Source organism: Harpia harpyja, chromosome 1 (genome assembly GCF_026419915.1).
Source record: "Harpia harpyja isolate bHarHar1 chromosome 1, bHarHar1 primary haplotype, whole genome shotgun sequence".
NCBI lineage: Eukaryota > Metazoa > Chordata > Aves > Accipitriformes > Accipitridae > Harpia > Harpia harpyja.
The window spans coordinates 99,108,816-99,136,154 of NC_068940.1; the positions used below are offsets into that span (position 1 = coordinate 99,108,816).

The 27,339-nt window shown below is 38.9% G+C and overlaps 1 protein-coding gene across 5 annotated transcripts in view; it reads right to left on the bottom strand.

Annotated features, from left to right (window-relative positions):
• Positions 1 to 27,339, bottom strand: part of DNAJB6 (DnaJ heat shock protein family (Hsp40) member B6) — a 91,989-nt gene that overhangs the window by 46,906 nt on the left and 17,744 nt on the right. For all 5 annotated transcript variants that reach the window (XM_052806729.1, XM_052806722.1, XM_052806714.1 and 2 more), the window contains exons 6-8: positions 15,731 to 15,862; positions 14,655 to 14,796; positions 12,394 to 12,464 (exon numbers count right to left, since the gene is read on the bottom strand). In XM_052806729.1, the coding sequence (XP_052662689.1) occupies positions 12,394 to 12,464; positions 14,655 to 14,796; positions 15,731 to 15,862 (345 nt within the window). The remainder of the gene's footprint in view (positions 1 to 12,393; positions 12,465 to 14,654; positions 14,797 to 15,730; positions 15,863 to 27,339) is intronic.

Consider the following 27,339-nt stretch of genomic DNA (forward strand, 5'->3'; position numbering starts at 1 on the left):
TTAGCTGGCATTCAGTTCGATAATATTGACTACACTAATGAGAAGTCTGAATTTAAAAAAAATAGTGTTTCAAGTTGATGTTCAATACTAATTTTGACTAAATACTGTATTTAATTAGGAACCTATACACTGGCCTTACAGGGGCCATAACTCCAAGCTGCACCACTTTTTGCTGTTGGCATCTCTGATCCATCAGGGAACTGTCAAAGTTACCAAACAATCTTTCTTTCCCACCCATAGTCAAGCTCTTCAGCCTGTGCCATAAAACCCACTATAGTTTAGGAATACAAGTAATTTTTCAAATCCAAGACCTATCAATAACTAAATGTTTATACATGCAAGCATATACAAACACATACATACATATATTTACACACACAAAAAGAAATTGCTCCGCGTATACTGCTCAAACTGAAGTTCTGACCAAAATAACCAATAAATGGAAAGCACAGAAATTAAAATTTTCTCCATTAAAAAAAACCAAACACCAAACCAAAAACATGACTACCATCCAACAACAACAATACTTACAATTACCTTTTGTGCCTGGGAACAGTATTGTCAGTCAGTTTATATGCCCCTTCTGCAGAGATCCAGTAGGAACAGGGAACGTTTTACCAAGAGAGCTTTGCGAGTTTTGGAAACAGAAGGAGAGTTCAAACAGTGACATTAGTACCTGCTTGGTGTACCCAATATGGCCACGCATCTCCTGGGAAGGTCACCCCAGAGCTGCCCGTGCCCGGAGCGATGGCTGTTCCCATCCTATTGTGTTGCTGCAGTGGCACCATCCCACCTTCTCCTCTTAACACACCCCCGAGATCGATGGGATGAAGCACTGAAGACAACAACAACCATTTCCAACCACAATCTCTGGGGCCAAAGCAAAAGAGGGGGACACCGGTATTTAAGAGCTACCACAAAGGCACAGAAATTGGAGAGTGCCACGTTCCAGAACAGAACAAAAGAGCACCTGAATGCCCACCGGCTCTCGGTGGAGAGGTGGATGTGCCTGTGGAAGGGATGCACCCACCGAAACTGCACGACAGGACAACTCAACACCTGAAGTTACCATAACAAGCTTCTGCTCAAAATCACCTGGCGTATGCACATACCCGCATCTCCTGTAATTCTGTAATGCCAGTGAAAGCTCTTCCAAATATTTAAGTGACTATTTGTCAGTGGACTCTTTATACCACGGTATAAATACTTGAAAAACTTTAAAAACAGATCATCAAAACTGCAGAGGTTAGAACTGTTTAACTACAAAGACAATTTTGTACTACTAGCAGCCCAAAGTGCAGGATCCAGCAAAGCTACTCCACCTCCCCCTTGAACACCAGCAATCTCAAAATCTTCTCAGAAACACTGCCAAGAGTTTTACTAAGTTTGAAGATGTCAAACTTCATTTACGCTACAGCATTTCTCCTCGGCCTTGTAAGATCATTATTGCTCCCTTTGCAGGGTTGAAGATGTCCTGCAGTCAGCAAAGTGATATTGAAAGGAAACCTAGAACAGATGCACAACAGATAAGACTGACGTTCACCTACATTTGTTATCATGCAAGTCAGCGACTGACACAAAAAGTCCCAGACTTTGCACTTTTGAGAACATTTCATCACTTCCCAATTAAAATTCTGACCTTGCCTGAACTCCCGGTATTGGATACTGCCTGGTATCTCTGCAGAAACAATCTGCTTTTACAGTAATTTTAAAAAAGACTAAAGAAAAGAATTAACAACTGTTTTTCTAAAGAAGTTGCTTACTCAAGACTGAATAGTGGACTGGACACAAAATTACAGCTTCACCTTCCAGGAGGTAGAATCTGTTTGCAAAAGCCTTCAAAGCACTGTATTTCTATTGAGAAGATAAACTGATAAATAAAACCATGCTGTTGTAGCACTAATATACTGGACATTGATGGCAGTTCAGCTAGGACCTCAGAGTGTCCATCTCTATCACAATTTCAACTGAAAATTTGGAGGGCCTACATTTTAAGGGAAGATTAGCCAGAACTGTCACAAAATAGAGAACTGGAGAGGCATTGACCTCTCTTAGCAATATACTATCTAACCTACATTAATGCTGCACTTCCAAGTTGCTAGCTTGGCTCTGGGCCACTTACAAGTCCATAGTCAACACCAGAGACACTGAAAATTTGGGAAATTTTGCCACCACACCCACACCACACAGAAAACACAACAGCGAGCCCAATCTGGAGCCTGGCGTGAACAAAGGGTCGGCTTTTTGTTTCAGGAGAAGCTGGGAGGCGTAAGGAAAACCACCACCCCCACCACCCCCAAACAGCTCTCGTAAAAAAAGGCTTTACACTATTGGAAACTATTCTGACCAGGGCAACAAGCACCTCCCCTGCAACAGAGCACAAGGCATGGCCATGCACTCGGCTTCATGATTTATTCTACGAGAAGAGCTACCAGGGATGTAGTCATCTCCTCCTATAAACATTTTGGGAGCAAAGCACACATGTGATCTCAGAGCAAGTGCTAGAGGAGAGGGAAGAGTGGAAACCACGTAAGAGTAATCAATTACTCTTATGTTCTTGTTTTTGTTCATCAAGAAGAACAGGGAGGCTCAAACACCTGTGTCTTCTTGGAAAAATGTTTTATTTCCCTGAGCTGAGCTTCTTGTTTTAAGGAGCGATTTCAAGAAGCATCTTCTCGATTATTCACTGCATTAAAAAGCACTTAAAATTCACCTTCTGTTCTATGACACTTTTCAAGTCAGAGTTATAGTTGTTAATAAAGAAATTATTAATGGCTACAAAACTGCTATAGGTAGGATTCAGGACAAATTACTCAACTTTCTTTTAACCTTTCAAACAGGACTATCTTCCAATTCTTTTGGGCTAATGCTTTCAAGATGCATCAAAAGTAAGTCCAGTGTTTCAGAAATACTTTGGAAATTATTTATGCAGCCCCCCTTGCAACAGATACTGCAAGTTATATACCGTATAGTAGTAGCTGGCATTGATGTAACGCCTCAAAAACATGAATATGCACAGTAAAATATGCATAAATTTTCTTTTTACTTAACAGTGGTAAAAATGATCATCTACTTGGTCATTTTCTACCTGATTCTCTAGAGAAATTGTTGTGTTTCGCCTAAGAACACCTGGTGATGTCTCTTCCAGCGATGTTAACAGGGGACTTCAGCTGTACAGCAAAGAGAATTGCATTTCTGAACTCTGAAATAGGTTCCACATGGGATGCGACTCAAAAACTTTGAAGCTCCTTGGATAAAATGGATACAATTATTTTGCTTTGACAAGTTACAGCTCTAATACATTTAAAAATAACTAGCTTTGAAGTGGTTTACTGCTAATGAACAGTCAACACATACAAGGTGTACACTGGCTATAGACTTTGCCAACTACAGAAAGATTTCTGTCCGAGGCTTCTTTTAAGCCAGAAAAGGGCAGAGCAGTACAGCACGTATGCTTGTTTGCTTTTCCATTAACAAGTTTCCTTGTCACTACAGCTGGCTGTGTCTATACTGGTGAAGCTGTATTCCCTGACTCTGCTGTAAGGTGAAAGCCTCACAGTTTTTATTATTTGTACAGAAAGGAGACTGCACAAAAGCTATTTTAAGGGCCAAATATTTAGTTCTCAAAATATGGTTAATTTGACCACAGAAGAACTAAGACTTAGTTCTGGAGTTCCAACACTTTCCAAGCAGGATACCTTGCCCAGAAAATTAGGAAGGACTTTAGAGATACCAAGACTTTGCCACACAAGAGTTTACGTTTGGTGGTTGTATGACCCAAATGCTGCTGAGTTATAATTCCAGGAATTTGCCTTTCCTCAAGCTTCTCTTAGAAATAAACTTGCTTAACAAATGCAGCTCTGCATATATACAAAATCCAAATCAGCATCTACAGAGATTTTTTTCACACACATAGTTCTGTAGGAGACTCTGCTCCGGCTGTTCCCTGTAGAAATATTTTTCTGATGTATTGCAGTCTCAGGCATTTAGCGCACTACCACAGACAATCAAATTAACAAAAAGCCAGCTTTTTTCATCAGTCACTCAAAATTCAAAACACACATACTGCTATCCGTGTAAGATTTAACACACACTAAAAATAAAACCTTTACATCATTAAAACGTTGCCCATGCTTAAGAAAATGAATAGTTCATTCTGCCAAATAAAAGTTTGTCATAACATTACGTTCATTAACAAGAGCCCTTCTAATCTTCATCTCAGGAACTGGAATTAGGCCGTCTCAAGCTCTGCAGCTTGTTGGTGAGAAGACAGGAGATGCACAAGGGCTGACTGTAATGCAAATTCCAAATCCAATTCCCTGGGACAGTCATCACAGCCCTCGCCCTGGTTCCTCCTCCTCACTAACCACCCCATTTGTCCACTACAATAAAGCAACTACTTACCTTAACAGATCCAGAACGTCTTCTGCCACACGAAGTCCACTCTGGTGCACTACACATGCCAAACTGGATGCTTTAGGGCAATAGTCATCAGGCAATAATATCTGCACCCTAGACGCACGCCTTGTCTCCTCTCTTCCAGCTACCCTGCTTCCCCGGCACCTCCCGACAGGCAAGGCGGCCTCCACACATGGCCCCAACCATCCCTCAAATTCCTTCATCACAAAAGCATCCCCCGGTCTCAAAACCACGGTAAGAAAACATGTCACGTGCATTAATGTTAACACATCAGGAGAGGGAGGGAAGAAGCTAAGATACAGGCCATGAAGAAAGGCCTGAAGGAACACTGCGCCCTATGTTGCATCTCGATCTGTGCCCCAGGCTCCTGAGTTTCCGTTACTTCTCTGTAAAGCCCAAACACTCACTTCTCACTAAACCCTATTTTTCAGAAAGCTGTTTTTTTAAGACACTGAAAGCTGGAGAAACTACTTCTCTTGGCAGGTTCTTCCAACAGTTAATCACCCATGTGTGCATGTTTATCTTCTTGTTTGAATTTGTCTAGCCTTATACAAATGTTTATACCCTTCTCCCAAACAAGGCAACCTTTAATATGCACAGTTTTATCTTACTGGTGTACGCATTTTTTTAGAATCAAACTGGAATTTGGCACACCATCCTCAGGCTGCAGAAGCACCTCCCTTGCCTGCGCTGGCAGGAACACAAGCCTTCACAGCAGCACAGAGCTTGGGCCGGCAGAGAATGGGCAAACACCCACTGCTTCTGCATTCACTGTGGTAACTCGTGATTGTGTTTTCCTGATGAGAAAGGCAAAGGCCAAATGAGGAAAAAAGTCCTTGAAATTTATGTCAACAGCACAAAACAGGCTGCGTTGGTCTCCTGCCTCTCCCTCACTGGTTTCATGCCCTGCAAGTTACATTGAGAAGCAGCATCGCACCTATCAAGGATGTTAAGATTTGCCTTTCTTCTTGGGGCTAAAACATCCAGTTCCAGAACAGACAGAAGTAGCACTAGAGGTATTTAATGAAAGAAACATTTTGGTGGTTGTCCTAACTCAAAAGCTGAACCTCCCCAAGAGAAAAATCTTCCACCTCTTCGCATTCATTCAGGAGCTCAAAGACTGAGGGCAGGAGGTTTATGAACATTACTCATGCTTGCAGGCCATGCCAGATGCACCCAAAGAGGTTTAAGTGAATTTCTAGCTCTCTAATGCTCTCCTGAACATCCAGCTCCCAGTTTGTATAGAAGAGATGAATAACGCCCTTTCGTTATTGAAGTGCAGTACTTTTGGCGATAAGGACCCAACTGTATTTCCCCTAAGCACCCACTAGTAATAAATGTATACGTCGAGATTAGCAGACTAATTCTGGGAGGTGTCTGAGTGACTACTTAACAGGGCATGTCCAAATAAAGTACCAAAGTGCTTTCTGATGAGAGGCAGTATTACTACGGAAAGCCTGGCCAAAGTCTTCTGAAGACAAAAGGCTTAATCCTCCAACTCTGGCTAAGAGAGACTGGAGGAAAGACTGAGCCTCGGCCACGTGAGTTTTCTCCATCCTCCTCCAGAAATACTTTCGTAGATAAGTCCAAAGCAATTTTAAAACATCCATGGTCTAGCTCCCTTTGGAAGTAGAATGACGGAGACTGATACTACAGAATATGCCCTTTCACAAAAGCAAGACACAGTACTCTGTTGCTGAGTAAGACAAAATCGCAACAGGATGACAAATTCGCATTTCATTTCTGTGAAGAGTAAAATGCAGCCTCCAACTACATGCCTAGGAAAACAGTCTGCCAGAGGTGGCTATGGTGACAGTTATGCAAATGTGTGATAAATGAGTTAATCTTACTCTATGTATCAGTTACAAAGATTAACACAGACACAGCACGTATTTCTGGAGAGAAACCGAGAGACTGCTGGATCTGCCCAGCTTCTCTACCAGATGTGTCAAAGCCTCTGCAGGCTTATGACTTTTTTTTCCAGGTAAACCTCCCCTCCTGGACCATAATTCCTTCAAGCTTGTGACTGCAACTGAAAGAAGAATTCTATTCCAGAGCTGCTGCTTTGCATCTTTAGCTGTTTTAGTAACAACTTCAAGCAACTCCGTTACAGACGCAGCCAAAATAATTCTCTCTTCTGGCCATCAGGAATGTGTGTTTCACCATTTGAATTCTATGACCAGTCACCCAGGCTGGATTCCTCTCCCATACTAGTAACTCTTTCAAATAAATTTACAAATAAGAAACAATGCAGAAGATTTCACATTTTTTAAGAGTCAATAAAAAGAGGAATTGAAGCCTTCTCAATGTACTATGTCATTTGTTGCATCACGTAAGAGACTAACATCCCTACTGTAGTCTTTACAAACTAGGTGTTAATACTGAATCTCTCTCAGAATTAACATTCAGGTGTATGAACGATTCAGCTTTATTTTGACCACTGGTAAACTAGCAGCTACAGGGGTTTTCTTTTCTACTTTTATGAACTTCATTTGAAGTTGGCTGCATTGAAAAGAATAGCTGAAAGAGCTCTCATTTGTGATTCAGTATAAAGGATAAGTTATAGGGCAAAGCAAAGTTTTAAGAGTTATTACTGTAAGCCTCTAAAAATCTATTTTCTTGATTGTCAATTTTAAGTCAAGCTCAAAAATGATCTATTTTTAGTTATCTTAAAATGAACCCACTATCCTGCAAAAGCTAGCATGATTTAAAAAGCCAGAGAACTAAAGAGACAGTTCTACTTAATAGCATCCTTTTAATAAACTTTTTACTTATCTTCTGAATTAAATATACTTTAATCCCCACCATTACATTTCAAAGCTGACACCTTCTCAGGCAGAAGTCCTCAGCTTCCTTTATTTGGCAGATAATTAGCACTCAGGCCACCAGCACAATCTGCCTCACACCAGGACTTCACAGCTTTCAGATTTCGGTACTATCACATCCAAACTACTGCATGTATTTTAGACATGGTAAGCATGACAAGGGATATAGTATTCACGTGGGTTTTCAATTAACTTTCTACCAGCTGTTGTAAGTAAGATAACACCTAACCCAGCGCTAAGTCTGCCAGAACATAGTTTTCAGAGAAGTTTCAATGAGTTTGAATCAGCAGTCAGCTTGCATAGGTTCAGCGTTACTGCTCAGATGGTCACAGCATTTTAATTTTTTTTTTTTTTTAATCTGACAGCAGCATCTCAAAAGCGAGGCTTACTGTTTTGTGAATGCATGACCTATGTAGCAGAGTATAAACCAACCATCTTCTGCTCTAACTTTTCAGTACTGCATTTCACTCAACGACCAACTCTAGTCGAGGTATTTTTTTTTCCAAAACCAAAGCAGATCAAGCAGTAAACCCACTAAAATTATAAATTCAAAAGGTATAGTTTATAACATTAACAAAGTACATATGATTCATTCCAACACTATTGCAACATAAGGACCATTTCATGTGGAAGATAAAAAGCTTTTTACTTAAGACAACCACTTGAAGACAAGCAATAACAAGAAGAAAACCCAAACCATCTATGTTGAGTACTACGCAAAGCAAGTCTATGGTCACAACTCAGTCCCAAAATAAACAAGACCAGAGGGAACAGACAGTGCAAACAAGCTTCCTTGTATGTTAAAAAAAAGTAAAGTTTCAAAGTTTGGGTTACTGCTGATTGGCAGACCGCTGGGGTCTGTACTGCAACTACCTTGTGAGAACATCATTACTTAAAAATAAGCCTAAATACTAAGACATCCAAAAATCACAACCAAAGACGCAGGTTTTTCCAAAAATACTATGAAATGATGCCACAAAAAGGTTAACAAGTATTCTAATACTAAGTTAAAGCTTGCACTAACATTGAGCACTTTTCAAAAGTTCTCTGACTGTAAGCACCGTACCGCTGTAGCATTCATTTTGCAATGCAACCATCTTTAGAAGTAAGCACTACCCTCTTATGATCACAGATTCAATTAAGGCAAAGTAGGAAACAAGCTTACTTCATAAACAGAACAAAAGCAGATTCAGGAACAGAATTCACGTTTCCAAAACCAAAAAGTAAAATCTGTCTTAATCACTGGACCATCCCAGAGATGCTCTGAAACACAGAAGCACAGCTAAATACAAAAGACAGACCTCCACTTACACCTAACACCAATATACTGAAGGAGGCAAGCAAACAGGACAGCCGAACACAAACACTGACAGAGAGATATAAAACCCTTAGGCTTAGAGATGATGGGTTTAAGTCTTTTACAATCTTGTTTTCAGCATTCTAAGACTCAGTCCATCAATTAATCACATGCTGATACAGTATACATCTTACAAATGCTATGTACACTTACTCTGCAGAGCAGCTTTGTCACTTATACCACAAAACAGTGCCTGTCATTCTCAACAGAGAAGGTGTTGTAAGAAACAAGAACTACAATAGCTGCAGCAATTTTAAAATGTGAAGCATTCTAAGGCAAAATCCCAAACTTCTACAGTAAAGCCAAGTGAAAGGGGTAGGTGCCATGCAATCAAAAGAGAAACTTGCGTTACAGTGTATTGCACTGAAATTACTGCCATGCACGAGAGACCAAAAAGAGGCTGCACCAAGAAAAAGCATTACAAAGTTATTGTATTCTACCAATGAACTTTGAAGCAGAGCATGAAAGAGTAAGTGACTTAGCAGGTTCAAAAACTCCATCTTAGTTTTTCCAAACCCCTGGAGGAAGCTTAATTTAAACAGGATGGTGTCCCTAAACATTCAAAATTAATCCCTCCTGTATGAAGAAACGGTACTTTTAATCAAACAGTACCTCTTTTTGAAAGCCACCTCATCCCACTGCACATTTGATGCCTAGCATTTGCTAGAATTAAGAACCTTTTCTGTTATTAAGTATTTTGTGCTATTTTGGCCAAAACTGAAGTTTAAGGAAATTTGCTGCCCTTGATGATCCATTACTTCCAGTGAGTAGGTTTTGTACATCCATGCAAATCACATATTAGTAAGGAACGACAAAATTTTTCACAGGAACCTAATAAGTGGGTTTTCAAGAGAAAAAAAACTCATTTCAGCAGCACAAATAAGAAATTCTGAATATATAATACATAATAGGAAGAATTTAAATTGGATCCACAGTAAACATAGAATGAGGATTCATTCTGTGTACTAAAAATGAAGTTGGATGCAAGAAGTTGCATTAAAAAAAAAAAGTTGGATGTGGTTAGTTAAAAAAAAAATACCAAAACCCTGTGTTCTACATAATGAAACAGGTGGAGACTATTAGGCTTAGGTCAAGTGTAAGGAGGTGACAATTTTTTACATCTGGAACTGCCAGTCCAATTGTATACTTGGACCAAGACCATGTAACCATCCAGTTCAACAATCAGGCTGTTCAAACGCTGGTGTATGGGTATCTGCTTACTACTGTAGAAATCTTTACTAATTAATTCTGCCTTCTGCTGACTCATTTCTTCTTGTCTTTCTGTTTTGCCAGTCTCTCCTTCTACCAAGAAAGTGCAGCGCTGCCATTTAATGCTGCATTTCGTCCAGCTCTGACAATATCCAGCTTCAGTGATCTGAAGGCAGAAGAGAGACTATCCAAAACACTGGTTCTTCAGCAAATTTACAGTGTTAAAAGATTTCATTATAGAACCCTGGAGTGAACTGTTTGTATATAATGCTGTGAGAAGGACTGTACTTTTCTGGGTAAGAAGATCTAAGGCAAGCATGTGGGTACAGATTGGCCACTAGCAGCTCTGCTATCAAAATTGTGTTCTTAACTTGAGCTAGGTAATTTAAATGTTAAAGAAGATTACCTGGGACTAAAATTGAAGGTGAAGTTTGGCAGCTCAATGTAAAACCTATGGGTATCCACAGGAAGGAATTCAAACTCAACTCCAGATTGTCCTAATTTTATTTGACTCGGTTGACCAATTTTGAAGCACTTTTTACAGTTTACATAAAACTTAAAAGGAGCACACTGTGTCCTATAAATATAAACTAACATTTTTAATAACTTGAGACATCACAACAAAGCCAGATTTTGAAATAAATTGTCTGTTTAGTTACCTGGATCAAGAAGGAACATACATGGGGAAGGAAAAAACAGCATTAACAAGAAAACACTGTTTAGTTTTAAACTGAGTTTGTGCTTCTACACCAAAAACACAACACTGAAGTAGCAAGAACTCTGCAAAGAACTTGAAAAGGTACATAAATTCTATAGCCCCAAAAGCAAAGTACATATTTCTTCCTCTACCTGTTATTTTGCTGGATTCTATGAAATTAGCATTAATGGTAGAGGGACAAATATAAGAAATATTAACTTTGCTAAAAATATGAATCCTGTTTTTGCAGTTTGTTAGATTGTTGGTTTGGGTTAAGTTGAATTGGTTTTCCTGCACAAAAAATAAGACCAAGTCTTTTTGATGTATTTAATAATCAACGCATTTGTTAGTACAAAGCAGATGGTGTTCAGCAAGAAGGCATTAAGTGATCATTTGAAAACACCATGCTTTTTTTTAAAAAAAAAAACAAACAAAAACAAAACACTAAGCCACCTTAAAGAATTTTGTGAAGGCCAGATGTTCAAAGCTGGTGCACAGATAAAAACTGCACATCCATGATTTATGCATGAAATTACCCAGAGCCTGGCAGGTGTTAACACATGCCAATAGTTACTTGCATGCTTTCTCTATGACATACAGAAGTCAAGTCATCTTCCACTAAACTTTGAAAATCCAGTCTTAGCTACAAATTAACACTTTGCTTCACTCCATTAATTTAACAAAGTTTTTGGTTGATGACTAAAAGTAAGAGTGAGATATTTTAACGCTAATACTTTTGTACAAATCTTCTTCAAAGCAATTATGTTTGTTCTCAAAACAAGCAAAAAAAATCTTTTCATTCAGAAAGCCTTTTTTTAATTATTAAATATTTTCCTGTATATTTAGGTTCACTACAGATTGCTTCAAAAAATAATCTCAGAACGTGGAACTTTAGAAAACTTTTTTTAAATAGAAAGAGTTACTTTAGGCCTAGACCAAAAAAATAATGTACTAGGGCAAAAGATGGAGTTAGAGAGTCAGCCTCTGAATGCTTCTTAAAAGTAGGTGCTTCAAATACAGGTTTAGAAAAGAAATTAAATATCATTTTTTCAGACACACTGAAGAAAACATCTGCAAAGAAAAAAGGCCCTCATCCTCAAGACTGAAGAAAAAGGTGGAAGCGGGGGGGGAAGCACTGTTTTCCCAAGTTGCCCAAATTACACACAGACACAAGAAGGTTACAAATGCCATTCATGAAAGAATGCACCACAAACATCAGCATTTATTCATTTTGAATTTTTTTTTTTTTTAAGCAAATGACAAAAGACTCAGCTCACTGGCTTTGTTTACCTTTTGCTTACATTACACATTTAAACATTTGTCAAAACTTACTAAATTGTCTGCATTCATGCACAACTAGAAAACAACCTTAATTTATTTAAACCAGAAATGCATTACCAGAAATGTATTAACATTGTTCACTACTAAACATTTAAAAAAAAGCTGAAATTATTAAAAAGGTTATCCTGGAAATGTTAACTTCACAGCAGACTTAAACTACTACTTGGCTCACATTTCAAATTGTAAAAAGCAAGATTCATGCTAGTGTTAGTGTACATCTCGCCCTAGCACTACTGAAGGATCATGGTTCACCTTGATCATATATAATAAAAAGAAAAGTGCATACAGAAATTTACAACAATTTTAAGGACAAAAAATGGTCCAATTGATGTGGTCCCAACAATTAACTCAAAAGTCTATGACAAATACGAGCTTCAGTGAGCTATTTATACTACTTAAGTACGGATATACAGAAAGTTGAGTTCGTTTGAAATCTTCAAAAAATGTTCCTGTCAATCCTCAAATGGTGGCTGTTATAGCTTAAAATTTCTGTTAAATGCGTGCGTTGAATTACTTGTTATCCAAGCGTAGCAGCTGCTCCTTACCATTTATTGTTAGCGACCTTAACTGGCCATCTTCTTCAACTTCTACTCTCTCTTGTCCATTCTCAACAATTCTGTAGGACAAAAACACAGCCATTTTAAAGCACTGTAAGTAGTTTGAAAATACACACCAGACCTAGGATTTTAGATAATGAACTATAATGGAGCACTGCCTGCTTAATGCAACTGTAGTTGGCAAGCTTTTGTATTTAACAGCACAGAAGCTGTAACTAGTAACCATCTGCATTCCCCCACTGATACTGCTTATTTACAGCAGGAAAATTGCTTTCTGAAAGTTTGAATCCTCCAGCTTGTAGAGTTCACAGTTACAGCTGTCACTTCATACATTGTCACAGTTGTACTGACACTACAGACTATTATCTAGAACTAACTGTCTTTTGACAGATCAACTGTACAATCTTGATGATGCATTTAGTACCTACCCGTTCGTTAAATGCATAATATTCTAGACCCAATGACAGTTTTGCATGATGTAAGGCACACAAGACAGTCTTTAATCCACTTCTAATTTGATCAGAGCGATTAATTTGGCGACCTACTGTATACCAAGTTTATGACCAACAAAATACGTTGCAAAATTTAAGTATCCCTGACTGGAAGGAGAGATTATTAAAAACCTCTGTGGGTTTGGGCTTTTTTTTTTGTTTTAGAAATGGGAAGATAAGGAATGTTTAAGTTATTTTCAGAACATTAAATATATGCCTAAATTTTAACTATCTGGGAATTCTCTCCTCATGATTCAAATGAGGAAACCACATGGATGATTACGAATTTTTCTGGAGATCAGACTTACTGAAAAGAATACACTCATATTAAAAACAGAGTAAATGGCTTCTTGCCTGAAGCAAAGTATTACTCAGAGAAGATTTTCACTGTGTATGCTGGGACATGAATCTTCTTTAGACTTAGCCACCTTGTCGGCAGACATTCTACAAAGTAACAGGACTTCTCGGAGACAGTAAACATGTCTTCCTAGATGTGGCTAACCACATTTCTTGCTTCTTCCCCCGGTTTCTAAATATGCTAACATGAGATATGACAGCAGCATACCTGATTTAGTCTATTTTTTAATATTAAAACAAACATGGTGCCTTATCTTCTTTTGCATAAATACTTTCTTTGGTGTCTCTCACCTGGTACAATTCCCTCAAAAGTGGGCAGTTTTCAGATTTTTCTGGAATACACTCACAGAAAAAGATCATGACCACAACAGCACGTGATGACAAAGGCTGCATTTAAGTGGTCAAGATGACAGGATCTCTCCAGTATAACAGGACACAGAAGGACCTTGCATTTCAAAGTACGGGACACAAGTTACGAAAAAAAAATTGGCTTTCTCTTGCTTTTCCGTAAATTTTTTTTATGAAGTACTGATATTACATTTAACTACTTGTTCAGTACTCCTATAACTTACTGATCATAATGTTCCATGTAGGTTACTCTATAGCTAATATTTGGGTTTCCCAAATGCAGTGATTTCCCTATCACAAGCGTGAAATAGTGAGAAGGTACACTGTGTGCAGTACCTGAAAATTCACTTTCCAAACAGGAAACATATTCTCCAAAGCAAGTTTCAGCTACTTATTTGACTTAACAGATATAGGAAAATTACTTTACACAAAAACTTCACTCAAACACTGCCTAGAAAAGCAAACTAGAGCAGATGTTAGGGAAAACTGTTTCAAGTTTCATAGTGTCTGCAAAATTAAAAGTCCTCCCAATCCCCAGCTGAAAGCTTCACAATCGACAGAAACCAAGCGCACTTTTCCCTTCCAGAAGCTCAAGCTGACTTGGCAGGCAGTAGTCAAGGACCATAATAAAAGATGCATCACTACACTGGAGGTTCTGGAGGCCTGCAAGAGCTCCATTGCCAGGTCCCTTTCAAATAGCAAACAAGTTGCAACCTTCATTTTTTGTCAGAGCAGTTCTGAAAGCAAGTCTTACACATCTGAACCCTCCTCAACTATCAGGAGTTTACCATCTTCCCCATTTTCACATGCTACAGCTTTAAGTAACTCAGCAATGCCAAGAAGAGTCAGAATCCAACAAAACTTTTCAAATTTTTTTAAGCATTCAGACAAATCCAAGTATTGTGATGACCAAAACAGCAACAGTAAAAATACATATACATACATGTATCACCATATTTATGTGTGTGTACATATAGTATACTTAAATACATGTATTTATAGCTATGCATGTCTCTACATGTAGTTTCATACAAATATATTTCTATCACTTACCTCTTTGTAGTAATTTTTCTGCCATTAACTATTTTTGTTGAGGTTGATACTGATTTGAAGTTACCCATCCCACTGCCACCAAATGACGTAGAGGAGAACGAAGTAAGGCCTCCGTGTCCCAGTGAACCAAACGAAGTAAAACCTATTGGGAAAGAAGGTATTTGACTAAAAATGTATTTTTGCATGATCATGGGATCCAAGTTTATCATTCACTCAGACTACATCCTAGCTTCAGGATGCCCTTAGGTGGTTGCATCAACACAGTATCAGTGACTAAATGGCATTAAACACCAGGGTGAGAATAAAAACATGGCTCCAGCCCCATCAATTTCTGCCATATGGACCCATAGTTCAAATTCCAAATGCCCAACACTGTCCAAAAACCATTCGTCATCTCCTTCTCTGAAGAAAAGGCATTCAGGCCTGTCTGCTGAACTTAAATCATTGTATCATTCTTTCCACTCAAGGTAAAGCTAGTAACTTTAATGGATCTGATTTTTTGCTTTAATGTAGATGTTGGGATGCCCTGAGTTAGCAGACACAAGTAGTTCTGTATCATTAACATCCAACTAATACCCAGAATCTTAACACTTGAAAGGATACTGACTACCAGCAACTCTCAGCAACCTCTGAGATACAGACATCAGCCTTCAAACTGACTACCCCAAACCTGATACTAAGTAGTACCATGGGTTTTAGGCACACATTTTTCCAGCATATTTTCAGGACCTTAAATAAAAGCCATCATACCCTCAATACCTAAAAGCAAACAGGAAAAAAAACAATTTTAAAGCTATAAAAAAAAAAAACCAACCTGTAGCACCAAAATTAAGAACACAAAAAGTTCTACCTCCTAGAGGTCTGTTTACTTTTCATGAACTTTCAAGTAGACCAAATACTGTAACTATAGCTTTATTTACATTCAGACTTTACAGAGAACAGCTTAATTTAAAAAAAGCAGCCTCAGAATTCCCTGAATGAAGGAGGCAACTTTTAAGAAAGTATTTATCAGCTTATTATATTGAGATCCTTTGTAAACCAAAACTGCATTCCTTGTTAAATGTTGTGATATTTACCTGTGTCAAATGAAGAAAAACTGCTGCCAAAAGCAGGGAATCCACCAAAGGCAGAGAAAAATGATCCACCACCTCTGCTTCTGCTTCCCCTTGGACCCCGCCTGCCCCCAAAGAAGTCCTCAAAAGGGTCTTCTACAAAAGAGAAGACAACATTTAAGAGGTCAATATTACTGAGTAATTCTGTATTTAATCATTAGGATTCTTCATTAAAAAAAGAAATTTCCTGTTACAGATAAGATTCTTCCTTTGAAATACTTGATGCTACTGAACTCAACAGTGCACCAAAAAGGCAATTCCTATGCTCCTTCTGGACTAAATTCTGTCTCAGTTTTGGATAGTTAAAAATAATTATAAAAAATGTCCTTATTTTAGCTGTTTAGTGTTAAAAACCAGTAAACCTAATGTAAATGCTCTTACATTTTTCAGTATAATAAAATTGACAAGAGCTACAGAAACAGTATTATTTCCACCACATGCTCATATAGCATAATACACTGGAGGTATGATAAAAAATGAAATCAGTATTTATTTGAAGCTAACTATGTCCAGTCGGTTAGCATTTGACAGATTTAACACTCTTCAGATGCATAATCGTGATCTCTCCACACCAAGTCACCATAAGGCAAATCCTTCAGCTGTTCTACAAAACTTACTGTTGCCAGGCTAAGGTCAGGCTCTTAGAACTCGAATTTAACAAATCTTAAAATATTGCAAACAGGTGCGTGAACTTCCTAGCTTATTTTTGTTCAAGATTTATTGTGGATCACCATGATGAGGTCTCTGACAAGTAACTTCCAGATAGGTTATATCAATTATTGAAATATAAAAACAGCAGCCAGGGACTCATGACTCATAAAGTGTTCGAAGTGTTTATTTTAGCACTTGCCACATCGGGTACTTCAAACACGTATTCTGATGCACGTTTAGGCAGCAAAGTATGGAAGTTTACACACAGTGTCCCAAAGAGGCATTTGGTCCCTACCAAGCAGGAAGAAGAGGGGAGAAATAGAGAAAGGGGGTCATGGTTAAAATGCTATTTCAAATTCAAGTACAACTGTTACATCATTCAGAACAGCTACTATTGTTCCATCCACATCAGGAAGACAATAGTCTCTTTCAAAAAAAAAAAAAAGGGGGGGGGGGGACACGACCAGACACCTGTACAAGCAAACCTTATTTACTTTAACACATTTTCCTAAAAAATAGTTATTGCTAGAATTATCTGAAAACTGCTTTTCACTAGTGCTCTTAAAACAAAGAATGACATACAAAATTGCAATCATATAACAGATACTCAATAAACATAATACTTGCATTAAAATCAGAAATGTTTAGGAACTTCAACTATTCTCTCCATCAATCACAACTCTCCCAAAATCAGTGTTGTACAGTACCAACTATTTCACCACGTTTTACAAGTGGGGACTCAATATTGAAAGAGAACAGTCTGAAACACTGCTCAGTATAAGCTCTTGCTGAAAAATGCAGAAACTGGTGATAGCACCAATAGAAGTATGAAAGCAAGGAAAGACTCTTATAACTGCATGACTGCTTCAGAACTACAAACTGACAAAGCAAAAGGTCAGAAACACAGTATTTATTCCACCTTTGGTACCCCCACAAAAATCCAAGCTGATTTATGATAAATCACCAAGTTAATGCAATAGTGACAATACTAAAGCAATCAATATGATAATAAAAAGGTATTAGTAACCACCTGGTTTATGTGCAATTACTTAACAAAAGTGAAATGTCACAACGTATTTATGCTGAACAAAGGCAGCTGCTGAGGTTCAGACACATACTCTCCATTAGCAGAGACATAAAATGCCAAGAACAACAAAAAAAATAACCCCATCCTTCCCCTAGTTTCCACAGTTACTGATAAAACAAGGCAGGACCAAACTTTTATCTTACATACACTAGACAAGCAAGTGGTAAGATTTTTTTCTACCTCAGGTGTTTTTTTGTTTTGTTCTACATGGAAAAAAAAAAGCACAAGTTTTCTTCAATATAAAGATGACTTGTTATTACCTTTTAAACAACAGAAATTAAACCAATGCTAGGGCATGGAAATATGGGAACCTACCACCAAAATTACTGTTTCCAAAACAAGCACTATGCCCATTTAAGAGAGGCAATTTTTTGTCAGACTACTGTATCAGGTAGCAAGTAAAACCACTGCAATTGTTCTGTCCAATTTGCGGAGTGACCAATTTTGCTAGTGACTCATAAGTTGGTTATGAAGGTCATTCACTCACGTGTACAAATGATCTATATTATATTACTCCCACTGTTAAGCTTTCTATTTATAGTCCTATTTTTCTTGTTACCTGGAGTTTGAATAAAAACAAAACAACCTACCATGTAAGCTTTGAGTTTTTAATCTCCCACAGTATATCAGCCTATTCTGCAAGTGAACCTCTCCTCCTCGGCACAACAGCAGCAGAAACACAAAGGTTTTTACGGGAAGGATCACAGAATCTCCCAGAGATCCCTGCTATCAACCCAGCTTCTAAATGGCTTATTGCCTACTCCTAACCACACTAAAACCTACCCAAGACTTGGACATGCCTTATTAGCCTTGGGCAACCCTACGCACCAAAGAAATAGGTCAGCACTCTGTATTAGCAAATGTTCTAGCCTCAGGTGATTTCTGTTAGCAGCCCTGCTAATAATCCTCCAGTGCTCGTCCAGTAATTCTCTGCAGTAAGAAAGATACTCAAACCACTCTTCTGCAATGGACTGCGGAATACTCAGCAAGATGGATTATGCAGAGACAGGACAATGGGTAGGACTTCCCTGAGGGAATATTTCTTACTATCCTGACAGCCATCCAGGTACAGCATGCAGGAAAAAAAATATGGCAAAAACATTGAGGAGAGAAGGCAGCAGGAGGCTTCTGCATTATCTTTTGTTGTATCCACCAGCAAATACACATTAATATAGCAACCTCACAACTACTCAGACCCTGTTTATGCTTTTAGTCCCTAAATTAGGATGATTAATAGTACCACTCAGCAAAATAATAACATTTCAGCCTGGTAGGTCTATTTTTGTGATTTAGCAGAACCTTTCCATGCACGATAACCTTTTCACATAGATGGCTTTTTCCAAACAGTTCAAATGACAATATCAGGGTGTTGGGTTTTTTTAATGACTGCTCTTATGATAGTCATTTTGGTGCTTACAATCCATGTAATTTTCTTACTGAATGTTAGAAGCACAGCAGATCAACAAAATTAAGCAGTAAAAAAACCCAACCTTTAAGTGAAGGCCTTTTTAGAAAGGGAAAATACTATATAAATACTATACAACTTAAAAGCTTCAAAAAACTGAAATGCTAGACTAGTGTCACCTCAGAGTATTACTAAATACTGTTTGGAGATAAAGTCACTGTTTATTCTAATCTGGGTATTACCAGAAGCATATGGGAAGACAGAGTATCAGATTCAGTTTCAACCAAAGTGTTGGAATACACTTCTGACAGAAGTTGTGGTGTCAAAACAGCAAAGATCAAGAGAGAACAAAAGGTAAGAAATTTCAAGAAAGCCAGTGAGACAGACTTCTAATATATCAACAACAGCAGATGACATGAAGCTTTTGGAGGAAAAAGCAAAAGCTGAAGCAAAGAACTCACGGTAGCCTGTTACTAAAAAAAAGGCAAAATGAAGGACTTTAGTACTCTTCCTGTTACTAGATAGGAAGACTGCAGTTTTAGAAGCCAAAAAGTTAATGCAAAGGTTGGAACACAAAATCCCCAGCAACACAAAAGATTGTACACTAACAAACCCACCTGACAATACTTACATTAGAGGTAATGTTTCCAAAAGAATTTACTTTATTTGGAAAAGTCTTTGCTAATTCAAATGCAGCAACTGTCTTGTTCCCCTGGGTAAAACATTAAACCTGCTTACTGCAAACCACAGAATCCTACCTTGCTTTTCTGTACTCACAGGAAAAGAATTTCACCTCTACACAAGTAAAATAACAACAACAACTATAATAAATATCTCACTGCAGTTCAAAATAAGGTAGGTCATGAACCCCCCTGCTCTGAGGAATCCTCAGCTGCAACACAGAAACAGGATTTTCTCCCTTTCAGCAGTATAAGCCAATTGCAGAATACTACTTAAAAGATGTGATTGCTCTCCTTTCCTGCCTTGTAATCATGGAACCAAATGACAAGTTGCATTAATTCATTGATCCAAAAGAAAACACTGAGTGTTTGCATTGTTAGCTTTCTGTTGCATCCACAAGCTAATCTGACTCTGTATTGGCAAGACTGGCGTATCTGAAAAAGAATGGGCAGGAAAGCACCATACAAGGGAGAAAAGAAGGCAAACCCCAGAATATCCACATTTGAAGCAGTCCACAATTCAGATAAATTGATATAATGAATTTCATGAAGTTTAAGGCATTAGCTGAAACCACAATACACTATAAACTAAAAGTGCCACATCTCCTATGGCAGTCACTTCTACCATGACACTTGTACCCTGGCAGCTGCTTGGGGAACCAGATCAGGAACTGATCAGCTGAAAAGAGCATCTCCAGATGAAAAGAAGTTCAGCCACATCAATTCTTCCTACAGTTCACAGCGTGACTGTAAAAGCTACTGTGCTGGTTACAAGGAAGACAGCAGGAAGAAGAGCCCAAGGGTCAAAAGCAGCACAGGAAGATGCTTTCAGCCATAGAACAATGCTATCCCTGATGAAAGTGTTGAGCACATTCCAGTGCAATGCCATCATTCACAACCAGAAAATCAGAAGTGTTGAGATAAATTGTGCACCGTCAACGAATGTTCTCATACACACACCCTGCTGCAGCCAAAGATGTTGATAATCTTATAGGAACAGTACACAAAGGAACATTACCCTGTAAAAACAGGATCACTGCTCAGTCACCACTCACTGGACTACTCTTGCAACCAATGAACTTTGTTTGCCTTTATTCTTTGCAATCAGAGCTACACTATAACCTCTGCCAAAACATGACACACGAGCTGAATGCCCTTATTGCAGATGCAGGAGGATGACACTGTAGCTGTGTATTGGGTTTGCATGGCAAGGTTTTGGTAGCTGGGGACTACAGGGATGGCTTCTGTGAGAAGCTGCTAGAAGCTTCCCCTACGTCCACTAGAGCCAATGCCAGCCGGCTTCAAGACCGACCCGCTGCTGGCCAAGGCTGAGCCCATCAGCGACAGCAGTAGCACCTCTGTGATAATATATTTAAGAAGGGGAAAAAAAAAGTTGCTGCAGAACAGAAATTGCAGCCAGAGAGAGGAGTGAGAACATGTGAGAGACCAAGGTCAGTGAAGAAGGAGGGGGAGGAGGTGCTCCAGATGCCAGAGCAGAGATTCCCCTGCAGCCCGTGGGGAAGACCATGGTGAGGCAGGCTGTCCCCCTGCAGCCCAGGGAGGTCCACGGTGGAGCAGATCTCCACCTGCAGCCCGGGGAGAGAGGACCCCATGTCAAAGCAGGTGGATGCACCCAAACGTGGGAAGCCCACACTGAAGCAGGCTCCTGGCAGGACCTGTGGACCCATGGAGAGAGGAGCCCATGCTGAAGCAGGTTTTCTGGCAGGACCTGTGACCCCACGGGGGACCCACGCTGGAGCAGTCTGTGCCTAAAGGACTGCACACCGTGGAAGGGACCCACGCTGGAGCAGTTCATGAAGAACTGCAGCCCATGGGAAGGACTCACATTGGAGAAGTTCGTGGAGAACTGTCTCCCATGGGAGGGGCCCCACGCTGGAGCAGGGGAAGAGTGAAGAGTCCTCCCCCTGAGGAGGAAGGAGCAGCAGAGACAACGTGTGATGAACTGACCACAATCCCCATTCCCCGTCCCCCTGTCTGTGCCACTGGGGGGGGTAGGTAGAGAATCCAGGAGTGAAGTGTGCCCGGGAAGAAGGAAGGGGTGGAGGGAAGGTGGTTTATGATTTGGTTTTATTTCTCATTGCCCTACTCTGGTTTGATTGGTAATAAGTTAAATTTTCCCTGAGTAGAGTCTTTTTTGCTCGTGACAGTAATTGGTGAGTGATCTCTCCCTGGCCTTATCTCGACCTGTGAGCCTTTCATTATATTTTCTCTCCCCTGTCCAGCTGAAGGGGGGAGTGATAGAGCAGCTTTTGTGGGCACACCCTACACAAAGAGGCAGTCAAACTCAACGACATTGAGCATTACAGTCTGCAGTGTTTCAGTAAGCAGAGGCAGTATAGGCTGCCTGTCTGCCATCATTGCCTTATTTCAAAAGCATACTGTAAGTGACTTTATAGATCATGCCAGGAAAGAGTCTGAAATGCAGGTCTGAATAATGTGTTTATGCAAAGGGCTACAGATATATGATACATACAATAAAACAGAATTCTTGGAGTAGGTATTTCTATCTTGTCTTCTATTTGAAAAAAGTTTCAGAGATGCAGATTTGCAGTAAATACACACAGAACCTCATTCTACAGCTCTGGAGTGTACCCAGGTGCAAAAAACTACATTATCATAACTAGGCAGGCCACAGAAACCTGTAAGCACTTTTGCATGGATATATTTTCTTCATTATCTACAAAATAAGCATACTGTTGATGCCACTTACTCGGAAGAGACACTAACATGCTGTTGCAAGTACTGTTGATTCACCTGCCTCGGGTGTTTCAGCATGGTCTTTTATAATTGCTCCCTTCCACAAATTAGGTGTCAAACATGTTTGTCCCACTTACTTAAAGTTTACCAGCAGAAGCATTTTAAAGTCTTTCTAATGGTATATAGCAGAGATCCTGGAATTAGTAATTTTCTAGAAAAAGGAGACTTACAACATTACCTTTGAATGCCATCTATACCATAATTACAAAGATGCTAGAGTACAGTAAGTCCAACCCTAATCAGCACTTCATATTTACAAAATTAATGCCCAAATGTTCAGGCATACCTTAAAAATGAAGGAATCTTCCACTACCATTGTAGGATGTGCTCTTCTTGTGCTATGTTCAGTATTCGTCCTCTGACCAATTTAAGCAGCTAGCCATCCAAGAAAACCCAACCAAACCATTTTTGTGGGGAGGACTAACAACCTGAACTGGCTTGGGATGCTCAAGACAAACTTCATCTTCGGCCAGCATGCTATCAGACAGCTTCTCAATTATCTAGTGGGACATTAGTCAAAGATTAAAGTTTTAAGACAGACATGAGAATTTGGAGCAAGGCCTCCTCCCTTTCAGCAGCAGAAGCTATATATTAGCCACCCATGGAGCCACAGCATTACTTATTCCTGTTTGATAATGCTGTCTGGGTGAGACAATTCCTGTGTTTCAAAAACCTTCTTCAAACCTATCAAGTTATTTCTGAAAAATTCATAGTAGTGAGATTTGGACCATTCAGTGGATAATTATGATCTAAGACTGGTGCTTATGAAATACAACTGTGCACATTCATACCAAAGCAAAGAATGCACATGCAAATCTCTGAGCACTTCATAAATTGCATCCGAAGCTGCAAATTTATGTCAACAAAAGATTAATTACAAAGAGGACAATGTTGTGCAAGATAGATTTAACTGAAAGGCATCTCCATTTTCAGTTTTAAGAACCCATCTAACTAACAAATAGATTCTGCATTCGAACACCTAAATGTCATAATTATCAGAAATTTATTACATGTGGATTAAAACCATGATCTGACTCTTATGCAAAGCTTTTGCCCCAGCAAGACAATTTTATGTCCTTGAGACAAAAAGGTTGAAGCTATCCCATTCCTAAACAACATCCTAAAACACAGACCATGTAAAATAGAGTTTGGAATGATTACTGCACATAAGATTTTCCTCTTTCTTGTCAGGTGAAGACTGTTTAGCCTGGATGCTTAAAGTAACTCAGTATATTTTTCCAGAACACTCATGCTTCATTTTATGTAATCGATATTACAGCAGTCGATCTGCAGTAATTCTCTTGTTTGATGGAACCAAACAACATACCATATAACTAGCTAGTTAATATTCTCTGTGACAAACATTTGTATCTAGCTAGCCATATAAAGGTGTTAAGTTTAGTTTTCCCTTTGGTTTCCAAGAGCATAGATTTTTTAAATACCACATAAACCAGGTAACCAGAATTCTCAAGGGAAAACTCCACAGAATGTATATGTTTTATATGCATCATCTGGTATTAAATTTAGATTAAAATACATCGTAAATTCTACTTCACAAACTAAGAAAAACATTTAAGACATTTATAAAATACCATCTCAGAAGGTACACTGAGAATACTGAAGTGTTTAGGAACTATGGCAAAACCGTCAAGATTATAATCTATGTTGAAAGAGACTCCACAAACAGACTTCTCTCTGACATCAAAGTCTAGAGAGGGCATCCATCTGGAGCAATTTATCACGTCACATTATTAACACATTCTAACACAGAGAAAAGCATGGTTCCTTGTAGGATTCATTTAACTAGACATACAGGCATCTAAAGCTGTTTGAAATGCCCTGAAACATCGTGTCAAACTTCTAGATACTGCTGCTGGAGGATACTGGTCTGCTGTAGGTCCCAAGTTGTATTTTCTAGCCCATGAAGAAATTACTTGGGCATCTCAGACACCCTAAACCATGTCAAATGTCACAAGATGTGCAAGCAAAGCTCAACTGTATATAAAAGATGACTTAACTACTTAAGGAGTTGCTTGAACTACTGAATTGCCTGTTGGGTAATGTTAAGCTCTTGTGATATCCACTCCATCTTTCAGTATGATTCCTCACTGATAATCCCTTCCAACATATAACCCATTCTTGAAGTGAGAATCTGAAAAGCCTCTAAACCAAAACTAAGTCAATTCTTCAACAGCCAAGCATTTTTGCCTACACCACAATACATCACTTTGTTCCTCACAATGCTTGAAGCAGCAGTCTTTAAATTAATCAATACACCTCCATTATCAGTGGTAACATTGGGATCCTTCCCTCACTATGAACTGTTAAAATGCAGAAGAATGTCCTTGAAAAGTTTACAAGTAAAATACAAACAAAACACTACATGGAACACAAACCAAATCAATGCAAGCACCATAAAATGAGCAGGATATAATTTAAGTCTAAAACAAACTTACTGAAATGAGAAGTCAATTCCTATATTAAGAGTAAACAGTCAGTTCTAATGTCAAAGGACAGTCGAAGAATAGAAGTAGTATATGGTACAGAGTGCTGAATACCAGTTAACCACATGTTGCTATTCCAAGGCAGTACTTTGCAATACAAAGAGTAGTACTGCACAGGAAGCATCACCTTTTCTTTCATTTTCTTTTCTTCCTGTTACAAGAATTACCAACCATCTGTATGTCAAAGAGACTGAAAACTATCACTGGAAGAGCTCACTAGGAAAACGCAGATTCTGCTGTAACCAGGTGACACAGAAAGCAAGACCACACGCCTCAAAAGTTAAGAGAGTTAACTGCTTGTCACATTATCAGATCAAGTTTTAAAAAGTAGTAGCCTTCATGCACCCTTATTTTTACAAAGAATTTGCCTGAAAATCAGTGGAGAGAAATTGTGACTGGATGAGTTAATTCCAGGGCAACACAGAGCACATAACATTAACTTTGCTCCATTTGGAAGTGTTCAAAGCCGTCTTCAACTGTATTATGAATTTTCATTTGAAAAGTCTGAAGGGACTTAGCAGTTAAAAATCACCACAGAAGTCTTCATACATTCTCCTCATTTCTACAGATGAATAAAGATGCCTCTGTTTATAAAGAAAACTTTCTGTAACTGCAATAGCAGTGCAACATAGCTCAGTGGACTTTAACAGACTCAATTCATACCACAATTTTAGAAATTCTTCACATCCATAAATTTACATGGATTATGCATCTGAATGCTGCTCTTTACATATTCAATGGCAATCAGGATATAGAGTCCCACCTGCATTGTGGGCTTCACTACATGCCACTTCAAACTATATAAAAGGTGCAAACATTTCAAAGTATTTATTCAATTTCACCATTGATTCCACCAGTGTACATTTTTAGAAAGTATGACCTCAGTCCTTTTTCAGTTCCTTGTAAAACCAATTATAACTTGAGTAGCTCCTTTAAAAGTCACTAGTTCCACAGAAAATTCATCAACAAGTTGAAAACTCCTCATTTTTAGAAGATAAATTCCCTTATTCTTCAGGACAGAAGCTGTCCCACCAGTGTTTCAACACAGCAGAATCTACAAGAGCTCTAGTTTACCAATACAAATATTCATATAATACAGACAATTCTACTGCTTGCTTTTGGCATTATTAAATGCACTACACTCAGCTGAAAGCACCTGTATTTTCATGTTGTAGTACCTTAAACATTCACGTAAATGCACAGATCGTTGCAAACACTTTTTACAGAAAGCTGTGGAAAAATTGTTTTTGGGTTACACTTGCCCATATTAGAGAATGTCTTAAGCATCTTAAAGCCAAAAAAATTTCGAAAAAATAAGAGGTGCTCATTTTAAAGCCTTCTGATGAGAAAAATTACACGAGCTTTTTTTACTCAGAATCCAAAGCCTAACACTGGTTTTAGGACTCTGGTCAATTACACTGCAATTATCCACATAAATTGGAGGCAGCTTTGAAACAATTAGTTTTCATCAACTGGAGTATACATAACAGTGCTGACAGTGCCAGAACCTTACTCTGCAAGAAGCAGAGCCTGTGCTGCATTACTCAAAGCTGACAATGACAGTTATCAATACATGAACTAGATAACCCACTTTTGAATAAATAAATAAATTCGGGTGTTAAGCAGGGGGGAGAATGTTTTTGGAAGCATGCCTCGATAACGACATACCTCTGCACTGGTGACGTCCACTGTTTCCACAGGGTAAGATTATCCTTGCTCCTCTACAGGAGAGGCTAAAGTAGCTGCAATATCCCAGGAAAACTTTGGCAGTAGTGGTACCTCCATTTGATAAGCTAGATAGCTCTATGCACTATGTTGTACAGCCTTCCTTCTAAGGAATCTGAAAGGTAAGTCCTCAGGTTCTTCTTAAGCCCATGACTATTTAACATGCAGAACTTCGCTTCTCTCACAGCTTTAAGCTTAGTCATGAACACTGACATTTTTAGAGACAGCAAGTTAAAACCTTTTGCTAGTGCTGATGAAGTAAATACAATCAAAATCAAACAGAGCCTATGTCAGCCTCCCAGTAGCTAGAACATGCCTTACCTATACAATTTACTATAAAGATATTTGATTGAGAACTATTCTATTTAAAGTATCTTAGATTAAAAAATAAACAAGAGAGCTACACGGTGTCTCCCAGCTCCTCCTCACTAGCTTCCTACTAAACATCTTGCTCAGATTTTTCTAGGTTTTCTACTACTCGATCACAGAATGGTTGAGGTTGGCAGGGTCCTCTGGTCCAATCCCCTGCTCAAGCAGGGGCACCTAGAGCGGGTTGCCCAGGATCATGTCCAGACAGCTTCTAATCTCCAAACATGGAGATTCCACAACCTCTCTGGGCAACCTGCTCCAATGCTCAGTCACTCTCACAGGAGAAAAGTGTTACCTTAAGTTCAGGCAGAACCTCCTGTGCTTCCATTTGCGCCCATTGCCTCTTGTCCTGTCACTGGGCACCACTGACAATA